This window comes from Acyrthosiphon pisum, chromosome A1 (genome assembly GCF_005508785.2).
Source record: "Acyrthosiphon pisum isolate AL4f chromosome A1, pea_aphid_22Mar2018_4r6ur, whole genome shotgun sequence".
Classification (NCBI taxonomy): domain Eukaryota; kingdom Metazoa; phylum Arthropoda; class Insecta; order Hemiptera; family Aphididae; genus Acyrthosiphon; species Acyrthosiphon pisum.
Genome location: NC_042494.1, coordinates 13,113,856 through 13,127,499, shown reverse-complemented (window position 1 = coordinate 13,127,499; position 13,644 = coordinate 13,113,856). Strand labels below are relative to the sequence as shown.

At 39.2% G+C, this 13,644-nt stretch overlaps 1 protein-coding gene across 1 annotated transcript in view; it reads right to left on the bottom strand.

The window, feature by feature from the left end:
- The window catches only part of LOC100164379, a 36,894-nt gene extending 25,690 nt beyond the window's left edge, over positions 1 to 11,204 (bottom strand). The window contains exon 1 of the mRNA XM_001946858.5: positions 8,469 to 11,204. Coding sequence (XP_001946893.2) covers positions 8,524 to 10,725 — 2,202 coding nt within the window. The 5' untranslated portion in view covers positions 10,726 to 11,204 and the 3' untranslated portion in view covers positions 8,469 to 8,523. The remainder of the gene's footprint in view (positions 1 to 8,468) is intronic.
- Positions 11,205 to 13,644: the final 2,440 nt, after the last annotated feature.

Sequence of the window (13,644 nt, the reverse complement as noted above, 5' to 3'; positions counted from 1 at the left end):
TTAATGCCTTATAGCAATTCGACCACAGATCGCATACATATTATTATCGCGGATGTATAAATGCATATAATAATAAAATACAGTATGTCCCAAAAGTCCCGTATCACCCCGAGAACGTGTCACAAATCTATATACCTATTCAGTACTCAGTAGAGTCCCTTTGATTCAGACTTGATGAAATCGGACTCTATCTGGATTATTGAAAATCGGAATTAACTGAATGACGTTTTTTCCAACTTATTAATACATAAATATTTTCCAAAAAAAAAAATAACACCTTATTTATAAAAATTAAAAATGTATTGATTTATCGTAGGTACATTGCAATCGACGTTGACATACCATTTTTATATAATATTTTTGTGTGTAGATATTATATACAAAGTACGAAGTATAAATTGCCTGGATTATCCGGACTAGCGTTGACCGGATGAGTGAGACTCTACTGTAGTAGCTAATAGTTGGCTAATACGACCTTTATACTATAGAAAAATTTCAATTTAATGGCGTAAATTTATCACGGGATATTGTCGAAGAAACAGTATTTCTAATTTCTATGATATAACATTACATATTATATTGATTTTCCGTGGAGATTATAATTAGGGTGATTCGGGACTTTTGGGACACACCGTACAAGAGTCGTTGTCGTCGACGACTTTGGGTACGTCACGCCGTACTCGTGTCTGAGAATATTGATGTGTAGATGAGACGATCGTCCTCCTTCACCTCATCATCGATTTAAGTATATGCAAAGTCGGTATATTGGCGAGGGCCGGAAGAGACTTTGGCTGTGATGGGAATCGCTGAAGGGAGGGACAAGAGCGACACGACGACGACGACGATGACGCATCCGGGCGGCGGCGGCCTGTGTATATATAATATATAGGTGTACGGCTTATATTATACTATAACGTTTCTTCGTGTCGGCCAGGCGTGACTGCGGTGCGTTCGTGAAGATAGTGAGTGAGAGAGAGAGAGAGAGAGAGAAAGACAGATGGAGAAAGGGAGAAAACCGAAATAATAACTCACGAAAAAAATATATAAGACGGAGCAAATCGGTATTGTATTATTTTAATACACGTTCACCTATCTAGGTATATACATAATATTATCGATTATATTACGCAGTTGCTGCGTATATCATATTATTATTATTATTATCGTCGTCTCGTACATAATATTATAATATGTATAATTCAACGCATATTTTTGCAGCGTACACTGACTCTTTGACAAACAATATCATATAATATACGATTATGGCAGAAGAATAATACCTAATACACCAATAATATATGATATTATATACCTATGTATTATATGCGCGACGTATATTTTACTCTTTCTCGTCGAAGTTGCAGCGGTCACTGCAAATATGGTCGTATTTTTAGATATTTGTACGTTTATATATGGGCAAACCGTCGCGGTGAGAGACTTTAAAAACATAATAATATTATAATGATGACGTATATATATATACCTATACCTATACTTATACTGGTTGATTTTTTTTATTGAATAACGCTCGTATCTTTAAAAAACATTTTTTTATACACGTAATATTAAGTCACTACAAAACGAAATTTTTAATAATTATAAATTTTTAGGCCGGGGGGGGGGGGATCTGTAACGAGAAATAACATGAGAGAAATAACACTGAAGAAATAATATATAAATGATACACATTGTGCCCCGTTACAGCTTATCACTTTCTCATCGCCAATACATTTTTACTTGTTTTTAATGATAACATATACCTACATTTTTAATTCCTTTTAAATTCATATATAGTAATAATTACATCGTCGAATTCTCGCTAGTGCCACAGAACGATCCGACGATGGCGCTTTTCACCGCGGCGAATCACATTGTTTTCGCGTTAAAACGCAACGTAAAAACGTTCACGTGAACAAATCGACACGCTGCGGGAACAAAGGCAGCGATTCTTTTGCCGACGTTACAATTTTTTTCACGTGAATTCCTCGCTATTGGCGGGGTCGTGGCTCGCGGGGATAACACAGCAATATTATACTGTACAATGATCTCCACCTGTTGCCGGGTAGCTTATACGCGTGTGATATATATTATAATTAGGGCGCGGATTTCTTTAGAGTTTAGGGTGATACATAGGGACAATAGGTAGGTACATAAGAATCCGAGCATCAATTAGGATAAAATGCCGGGTTTTTAAATGTTAACACTCATTTTCTCGAAAAGTCTTAGTTTTTGGAATTTTTTCTTGGATAATTCGAAGTCAATACAAATTCCCTTATAGAGTAAGTACTTGATTATAACTTCTAACAATTGAAAAATTCTCAGAAAAATATTATGCTTAAAAATTTGAAAATTCAAATTACACCTATAGGTTAGGTATACTGTTATTACATGTACATACTGTCATTCAAAATAGTTAATACCTACTAATATTTTTTTCCAACTTTTTTTTGTAACGATTTCAAAGCATAAAAAAAAAATATTTTAAAAAAACAATAATTCTTTTCGACGCTTAATAATGAATGTTTACTGTTTAATATAAATTGACCAGTCGCTATGGGGTGCATACAATCAATATACATACAGGCTTACTCCGCATACAGCGATGTCTGTGTTCGCGGTACCTATGATGAGAATCGCGAATTTTGATTGCTGTTCGTTATCGCAGCGGTGGGCATATTATTGTTGTTGTGAAAAATCGCATTTAAATTTTAAACGATTCTTGATTACAGTTGTACGTCCCGCGGAAGCGGTTGTGAATGACGCAGCTAAATTCGATACTTTATATTAATATAATATTATTATGTGTATAGAAAATCACTGTCGGCGAAGTGAGCACGTAATGACAAACCGTTACCGAGGTTATACATACGCAGTATATAATATAAAATATATTATAATTTACATTATATTCGTTCGGCAGTCAGAATTTGTCAATCGTCATTGTAATCAAAAGCCGATCATAAATGACACGTTCGAAGATCGCGAGTGTCGCCAAACAACTCGTTTTCCATATAGCGTGGCGCACCGTCCACTATAATTGATAACGGTATAAAACCACCACTCGATATTAAGTTATAACTTATATAATATGTATATTATTTTTTTAATATAATATTTTATTATATACTTAATTTATAGTTTATATTATTTTACCTATCGTTTGGTTTTAGACTAAGTCCATCTAACTATTACACATCGATCGTATAATATTATATTTTAATAAGTCTAAACGTCTCGGTCGTGTTTTCCTCGTTATGTGTATGTATGCGTAATCGCGTATATTGCGAAATTGTTCTTCAATAGAACAATAATAATATCCACTGCAGACTGCCGTCGACAGAAAATTGTTTTCATCACGAAAATCGCCTATAGGACTTAAAAGAAAACGAATTCGTCGTGTTTCGTAACGAATTGTCGTTATGGCTGTTTGACTACGAACTATTGGTATAATGGTGTAGGTATAATATGTATGCCAATAAAATAAATATAAATGTATATTTTACTGTATAGTCGACGAACACGACCCATTTCAAGATGTAGTGGGAAAAAAACCGTGGCAAAATGTCTATGCACTTTCACACAAAATATGGTGTTTACTATTTAATCTGTAGATCGTATATGTACGCGTGACGTAAATGTCCTGTATAATTATGGCGCATGCCAGTGTGGGTGTGGAGGGGGCTAAATCTTTTAATAAGACGTATAAATCATTTTTTTTTTCGAGTTCTCTGAATATTTCATTTATTGTTCTATTGTACACGACTATTATACATAACCATATATAGAGCACAGATGAAAAATAGAAGTCAAAAAGTATGCATAGGTATGTGTTTATCTCAGTTATAATATAAATAATATATTTATCACAATTTTGAATATTTTTAAAACTGTGAGTTGTGACTTGTTATAGGTACTAAACAATTGCCAATTTTGTTATTACAACACGTTTACCTAACCTAACCATATAGTCAAATAGCGGGTGGGGGGGGGGGGGGGTGCACCCGGTATCGTTGGTTTTAGCGGTAAAAATTTAAAATCATCTCAACCTACCACTAAAAAACCGAAAGAATTTTAATAATTGCCCTATTGCACGACGTGTGTGTAGTGCGTGCTGCACTAGACAGATAAATCGTTCAAGTGCGACCGAAAATCGTACGCCGTCGAATAATAGGTCCACTGACACAATTGTAACGGATGTGAACGTGTTATAAACGGTCATTGATTAATTTTACGCGGATGCTTAACTTCGGCCGATTTGTGCATTAGACGCGTTGTGAAGAGTTAAGAATATTAATTTATCTATCGAGCGTGTATGTAATATACTGCGGACGAGGAAATGGAAGGGCGGCGTCTATACCACGAAAGTGGCACAAGAGGGCACAGCAGAGGAAAGTCGGAACTTAGCCCCCGCGGGGGCTCCTACACTCGACAGGTTGCCGGTTTTTGGGTCACCTGTGGTTTTATATTTTACTCGTTCGACGGTCATCAATATTCACGTTTGACTACAGCGGCCGCGATTATTATCATTTTTACTGTAACACACATTTCTCTGTATACACACATATTGTAGGTAGGTACTCATCGTCGTGTCACATAATTACTGTTTGGTTTCCACTGGCGATCATAATGCGTTTTGTCAAGCCGACAATAACACGGCGTCGCTTTTATATTTGACCGTAGTGGTGGACGTCAAACTATATAATGGTCCGTTTGATTGTGATTTCAATTTTACAACACAATGCCCCACCATTCGACTGTAGTTCGAGCAGATATAGTAACATTTTCGCATACGTCTTCCGGGTAATAACAAAGCCGACGAGCGGTAATACCGTCGATATGAAAATGAACTCGCGTGCCTTATACAGCGCGTGGTGATTGCAATAATACTTTCATTTGATAATGGAATTTTAATAACTGTTTAGAAATCCCAGTGGATCTGTGTATTTTATCGTATACACGATTTAATATATTAAATTCTCTAAACATTTCTATATACATGCGAAATACATATAAAACCTGTCAGTGGAATCAGTGTCACTGCAGCAGCAGCGTGCAATATATAGCCTATACTCGCCGATACTTTCTTCGATGGATCGGATGTCCATATCTACTCACCTAAACAATAATACATTTAATATAATATTTAAGTAAACAAATCCATGTATGCGCATGAATGACGTGGTCCGAGGGGATGATAATAATATAACTGCAGCACAAACACACATCTGGTCAAGGTTGGACCTGCGCAGGAATCGTTTCGGAGAATAAACGGTTCTGCAGGACTGTCGACCGTAGGAAAAATATTGGATTTGTACCAAGACCTATCTCATTACCTTACGCCGCCGTCGTCGTCGTGTTATTTTATTATATTATATATAGGTATCCCACCAGATCCGCCTATCTGACTGCCACGCCTCTACGACCGCAGTCTGCTGTAGGAATGCCAGTGCGCATTCCGGAGCGACCGCTTTAAAACCCATGACACCGTCGAATTTATTACAATATATATATGTGTATAAATACATAGGTACACACGCGCGACGCACTCTGTATAATATATTTTAAGAGCAGGCTTCTAAATGATATCGCTTGTACCAGTTGTACGTGTAGGAAAAACAGTCGAAAAGATGCCACTCGTTTATAAAATGTTTATTTATTTATTTATCGTACGCATATATTATAATATACATCGGAGACCCGTCGAGTACCTAATAGCGTCCGTTGTATTATTACAGGTACGAACGGTTTGTGGTTTTACGGTATGTTGGACGGTTCACACGCGGCAGCCTTTCAAAACCAAACGAATGGTATATGAATACATATGATAATATATTATGAAAACCACAAAACGATATTATAATACCTATGTGTATATACGCAGCTATGTACACGCGTGGGCAGGTATTACCCTGGGTGGGTATGCCTACGATATCCACCGCATTGCGTATTATACACTTACTACTGAACTGTACCTACACAATAATAATAATAATAATAATAATATGATATAGATGACGATGACGACCGTCCGCGTCCGTCGTGGGCACGGAATTGCGCGTTTACGCCCCCACCACCGCGCGACATACGACACACGCGTAACAGCAGCTGGTACAACATTTTAAAATTGTATACATCATAAGGCCGGACTATACGTTGCCGCGGCCGTCATAATATAAACACTATTATTTAACGCGACGGTGGGAGACTTTAACTACCGAATGTTACATAATAGAATATACCTTTACGCCTAATGTATAAAATTATTCGAACGCGCGATATGCTATTCTGCAGCCGCGCACTTTCAAAACTATGTTGTATATACCTACGCGGTAACCCCGCCGCACCGGTAATAGAGGTGTTCGCCTATGATACGACCGTCGTATTGTTATTGTCGTTGCGAAGGCTCGACAATTATTTGTTTACGTTCTTTTTTTAATTATTTGTATTTTTTATTTTATTTTTTCACACGGAACGGGCACAGTGAATCGTATTATTATGATAATTGCTAATTTATTGTGATACGAACGAGCCTATTTAGCGCATGATAATATGATAAATATATAGACTGCACAGTGTCCACAGTCGGCGAAATCGCGATAAATTGATTCACAATATAATAGTACCGACGTAATAGGGTTCTCATTCATAATATAGTTGCAAAACCGTGATCCATTTATAAACGACATTCATTTCGTTGACCCACTGCAGTTGCGGTCGATATTGGCGATAACCCTTTATAAGTTATAACTAATTGTCGTTTTCGACCGTAGGAATGTAGAGTATACACATTAGTACATTACACATTATACACTTACATAGCATAACCAGTAACCGTAATAACTGAAATTAAGTATAAGTAATTGGCTAGACGTAATATATTACGTCTAGTTATATATACTAGTATATATACTAGTATATATACTGAACACAATATTGTACGCTAAATGTATAAATAAAATCTAAATGGTTGTAATTATTTCGTTTTTACTTTTTAGTAGAGCGCTCAAACATTATTCATGTACACCTTACTTATGCCATATCTTACAGTCACGCAGGCATAAAAATAATTCATCTGTATACAGTTTCCTAAGCTAATTAGCTAATTACCGAGATTTTTGTAAGTTCATTTTTGTTCATGTTTATCTTGTGAACGAGTTACATAAAATATGTATTATTATGTAAACATGTTATCTATAGGTTTTTCGAATATATTACTTTAATTTTACTAATACCTGTATTATTATTTACATATTATGTTTTATTTCGAATATTTTAAATAGGTACCAAATATACTTATATTTAGATATCATGAGGTATTTATCATCGATTTACTATACAGAAGACTATTTATTATTATTTATAGTATTTAATATTCATTAGTTTTTCAACTAATGAATATTAATTGCCTACCAAATATAACGATTCTTATAACATTCGATTACCTTTAACATACTTGTTGGGATTTTATTTTACTTAAAATGTGTGCCGCTTACATTATACATATAATTTTTATTAAATAAAACTATCGCGGTAAAAAATACTATATTCGAAGCACTTAAAATAGTGGTAAATGAGTGGTAGTATTGAGGTTGGGTGTGTCAAAGAATAAAAATATATTTGAAGATTTAATACTGAATGATAAATATTGTCAACCTGATCCGTGAAACAAAATATTACTAAATCGTCCTAACTTCTGTTTAATTCAGAGTTCAGTATTATTATAACCAAAAAATTATGTAAAAAGTAGTCACTGTGTAGTTGGTGTATACTATTTTAAAACACACATGACAATATGACATATTATTGACACGTATAGTAATTAAGGTTTGTTATTGTGTTTCAGAGTTGAACGATTATTACACGTGTTTCTGCAATGTCGACCTAATAACTAGCGATTTCCTTATACGCCGCGCACCTAATATTATATTTTGCTCGCATGATGTGCGAGTATGTTATAATTCCGTCGAATATTCGCATTTCGAAATCAACATTAATTATTATTATTATTATTATTACCGAAACGACATAATGTCGTGACTCGGGGCTACATGATATACATTTGGGAACAACAATATAATATTATAATAATAATATGATTATGATATTATATCGACACACGCGCGTGCATATAAAGCCTCATAGAGTCGGGTTTTCGCTCCGGAGGAAAAATAGACGTGAAAGATCGAAAAAGGACAATGCGCGATCGTTAACGCCATGTATTATCATGGCGAGTGGTACAACGGGACGGCAAACAATAATAATATATTATATTATATTCTCGTCGGTGGCGGCAGCTGAGACGGTTATAATTAATAATAATAATAATATAATAATGTACGTAGAGGGATCACAGATCGTATGATCTATCAACGACAAAGTGGACCGTAAATCGATAAAATATTATTATAAATTATAAAATAAAATAATATTTAAAATTACGTGCAATATAACTGTGAATCGTTGTTTACCTGCAGGCGGTCGTAGTACCGGTCCGCTTTGACGTCAATAATATCGTGGTGGTCGTTATCGCTTCGTCTTGACGGGCCTCTGATGGTGCGCCACGTTGTTGCTCTGCTTCTGGTGGTGCACCACCTGGTCGGCGCGGTCCAGCTCGTCGCCCGACAGCTCCAGGTCCTGCATCATCTGCATGATCTCCCGTTCCTTCTTGATGTCCACCTTGTTCGGTACCCCGTCCACGCCGTTCGGCACGATTGGCGGCGCGGCGAACTTGAGGTTGGCCAGCGACCCGTACGACCGGGACCGGTGCTCCTGCCGGATCGAGTACGAGAACGCCCGCTCGTTGAGGTGTCCCTTCCGCCGGTATATTCCGGTGCTGTACACCGAGTCCTCCGTGTCGTCAGTCATCTCGTCATGTCCCGCCGACATCATGCCGTTGCCGTTGACCCTGTGCCCGTTTACGGCCAACTGCGGTGGTCCAGCGGGTGGTGGCGGCGGTTGATGCTGCAGCTGTTGCTGCTGATGCATCATCATCATTCCGCCTCCACCAGCGCCGCCGTTGACCATCAATTGTGGCACCATCAGCGGTGGCATCATTCCGTTTGCCGAGTCCTTGGATTTCTTGTCCTTTTTTCCCTTCTTGGTCTTGGGCGCCGGCCCGTTATTGTTTATGTTGTTGTTGTTCATGTGATTGACGCTGTTGGCGTACTGCTGCATCAGGTACGCCTCGTGCGGGAAGTGCTCGGGTTGATAGGACGCGACCGGACTCAGCGGCCGGGCGGAAGGCATGTATATCGGTTCTTCCATGGCCATTGGAACAGGCACGGACACTCCATTCTTGGGCTTCTTACCGGTGTGCATGTACATGGGCACCGGCACGTAGTTTGCTGGGATCATGCCAGGTCTGGGTACTGGCATCATTCCTGGCTTCATCTTGTGCATCTTCTTGGGGTGCGGCAGTGTGGTGGGCACCATCATAATGGGCGGCGGAGGTGGCGGCTGCATCATTCCCGGATGGTGGTGATGTGGGTGATGTGGCGGATGTGGGTGATAGCCGTTAACGGGTCTGAGCATGGTGCCACCCCCACCGTTGGAGTATATGTGGTTGGGCGGTGGTGGCGGTGGTGGAGGCTGCTGATACTGCATGAACCCTCTAGGCGGACCCCGGCTCACCATGGTGCCGTTGAGCGATACCGAACTCCGGCCACCGTGCACAGATCTCATGAGCGAACCGTTCATTGATGGCGCGTACAGGTCTTCGCGACTTCCGCCAGTCGGCGTTCTCTTGCGGCGTGGCCTCTCCTTTGCTTTCTTTGTCGCTGACTTATTACTGTCATCCCTGATCGGTGGCGGTGGTGGCGGTGGTGGTGGGGCGCCCCCAACCAGTTGCCTGGGCCTGCTGGATCGCGAGCTGCGCATCGTGTTTCCGGTGCCGTACAGGTCTTCTTTTTCCGATATGTCTTTGGTGCTGCCCACCCACACTTTGTGATTCTCGTCACCGTTACACTCAGACAGGTCGTCGATGGAATTCGTGGACGCCTCCAGCATGGTGATACCGTTGGAGTGGGCGCTGTTAAGTGTCAGGGTGCTGCCCGCCGTCCCGCCGCCGTTGGTCATGCGCCGCCAGCCCTCCACCTTCTCGATTGTATTGTTGCCCACCGACCTGTTGGTCCTCACCGTGCCGTATATGCTGTGGCCACCGGCGCCGTTGGAATTACCGTTCGTGCCGCCGCCATCCGATTGTTTAGCGTACGACGAGTCAGCGTAAGCGTGGAAACAGCACCGGACTAGCGCATTAGCGGCCATCTCGCGCTTGCATATGAACGTGTGGCACTCGAGTACCTTGATGCCGGAAGTCCGTCGCAGTATGGCTGCGAACAGTGGTGGGTGGTTGGGATTCGGGGACCGGGCAAACGGTGAGTCCAGCGGCAAGAATCGCGGCTGCGACGACCCGTTAGACTTCTCGGGCACCAGGACGAACCGGACCGCAGCGCAGTAGTGCAGTGACTCGATCGGGAAGAACCGAGTGATCTTTTTGTGGTTCTCGTCCACGTTCTCCAGCAACAGGCCGTTGCTCCAAACGCTCAGCCAAGAGTCGATGCCGCGGGCCCCCAGGGCCCCCTGTTCCGGGTACAGCTCTTTGAGCGGCTCTTGTATGCCCTGAAGCCCATCCTTGGTGATGTGCGGCACAGCCGATCCCAGGTACAGAACCCGGCACCGACAGATGGGCGTTGAGTCGGACGGTCTCATCATCATCATCATGCTCATGGCGGCGGCCGACGGACCTCGCCCACTACCGTTCAACGATCGGCTACCTACTACTCTTTGCGAGACCGGTGGTACTAATATGCGTCGTGTTCACTGCTGCGATTGTATATATTCGCGTGTGCTCCCACCGTGGTATATAAATATTTCACATGCCCTGTAACGCGTTTGGACGACGTTCGTCGGTACCGTCTCTCACATCACGGGTCACATGCGCACAGAGAAATCCCGTGTATACCAAAATCCGAAACGCGGCCGGTGTAGGACGGACGATATGCGGTTCGTGGCTGCGATACGTATGCGACCCGGCGGTAGCGTGTTCGGCACACGTGAAACGCGACACGAAAACGCGACGAAACTACAAAATAACTGAAAACGAACTGCGTAAGACGAGACGCAATTGCGAACGGTGTGCCCCGTAGACTGATGGCGGAGCGGTAGTCGTCGGTCGCCGGCGACCTGTCGTGCGAGTTTACCGGGCGGCGGTCCCCCACCGACGTCGTCTCCGCCGCACCACACGTACCGTTCCACAGGTAGTGCTGCAGGTAATATTAATAATATACCGCATTGTACCTGGTCCCCGTGTATATATATGGAGAGAGAGAGAGGTATATTATGTTATTCGACCGGGAAGACCGAACGAGTCGCGGTCTGTACCTACCCAACTCTGGCGACGGCGGCAGGCGTATACCAGAGGTACCGGTTCGCCTGCGCCGACGGTAATAATAATAATAATAATAATATATTATAAGTTTATTTGTGTGTGTACAGGTTGTATGTGGTATGTACCTACGTCTCCCGACGTCCGTCGTTGGCATCTGTGTGCGGTTTTTTACCCGCCGACCGCGGTTCGTCGAGAAAAAACGACGTGCGCGCAGACAACGACGACGACGATCTGACCATGTTTTCTTTTTTCGATTATGACCTACGAAATCGTTCGTTCGTTTTTTTTCTCCCAAGCGATACAGTATTATTAATACATTATTTAATGTTATTATTATATCGTCTGTATCTTAAAAGATAAATGCATTGGTCGGGGGGCCGAAAGGGCGAACTGCGCCGCCGCACAATTTGATTTGAAAAATAAGTATATAAATGTATAATATAATATAATACGTACAAAGTTATAGACTTATATTTTATTTCCGTAACAATATAAAGTAAAGAATGTGTGCTTATAATATTATGATAGTTACACCGTACACGACACTGTAAATTCAAGTTGTTGGATTACTTATAACATAGATATAAGTGGTGAAGCGTTTATGTAGTAGAAGGTGCAATAGCCTCGAGCATCACATTTTGGAAGTAGCAAATTTTAATACTTAATTATTAAATAACAAATTATACATTATCATTTTATAATGCTGCAGATATATGTTTTTAATTTTTAACATTTAAACCAAGAGGAAGCAGAGGTCAGTGATGGCGTGATGCTGTATAATAATAAAAATATAACATCTGTATATAGCTATACGAGTGCAGTAAATAAATATTTGTACCTTGGGCAATACAATTTTATCTATACTGTATACCTATTACTTTATATAATAATATTTATAGTAATATTAATGTATAGTACTAACAGTCTTAGGATTATAATACACATTTTATAAATTAAAAAATCTAAAGGAACAGTAATAGAACAAATAAAAAAAATAAATTGGGAAGCAATAAAAATGTCCAAAAATAAAAACAATCTGGTAACTTTGAATTTAAAACATAATTTACAAGATAAACTGTTGAAATTGTTACATCAATTATAAAATAATATCGATGCTGAAAACTTTAAAGGCGAGATCACCAATTAATATCGTTTAAGGGCCTCTCTGGGAATTTAGGAGCTTTTTGGGGACCATACAATTTTAATGGACATGTTTATCCATAGTAGTCAAAATTAAAAAAGGTAAAGTAAAATTAATAAAAATGTAATTTCATGCTGTTGAAAGCTGGTCGTTTTTTGTGAATTTAGACTAATAAGCGGAATAAAAAATATATTTCTAAATGTCCAAATTTAATTTTGAAAAAATATTTGAATTTGTTGGCTTTTTGTCTGGGTTTTGTATGAGATTAATTTTTAATTTCATATAAAACAAAGCGAATAGTATAAGGAATATTCACATACGTTATAAAAATATTAAAATCGGACTTTCAGTACTGGGTGAATATTTTTCATTTATAGCAACAGCTAGGAGGCGGAACTGTTTGATTTCAAAATATATTGACGAGTGACTGCGCGTATGTATATTACGGACTTCAATGAATCTTATGAGTAGTTTTAATTAGAAAATGGATTTTAAAGTGGGCGTTTACATAATTTAGATTTTAAAGGGGAATGAGTGTCTTATGAACTTCCAAAGTAGACATGACCAGTCATGTATTCGGCAATCTAGACGTTTTTACATAAAAAGAATAAATTCGAAAATCTAAATTTATTCTCGTATTTGTATGCTGCTGATATACCTGGCATTTCCATACATATTTTACCTTATTTTGAATTTTGAGTTGGAAGGCGAAATTGTTTTTTTTTTATATAATTGTATGGTATTTAAAATGTTAGTAGGTACCTACCTAAATTGTTTTTGTTTTCTAAAAGGAGAAAATTTATCATTCGCTAATGAAGGTCAAATAAAAGAAAAAGGCTTTGTATAAGTTTATATTCTATATTGTATTATAACTTACTTATAAGACTATACGAGTATTAGAAATTCGTCTTGATCACATTCCTAAATTGGTAATCTTGTCTGTCAACTGTGTAATTTTCTTTTCAAAACCGCTTGTTTACTATAGAAGATAAAAATTTTATTATACTTTTTAAACATCTATTTTGATTTTTGTTTCATCAATTCTAGTAATTTTTTTTTAACGCTTAATACGTGGGTCGCATGATTACCGTATAACGTAATACATTATTATTCATTA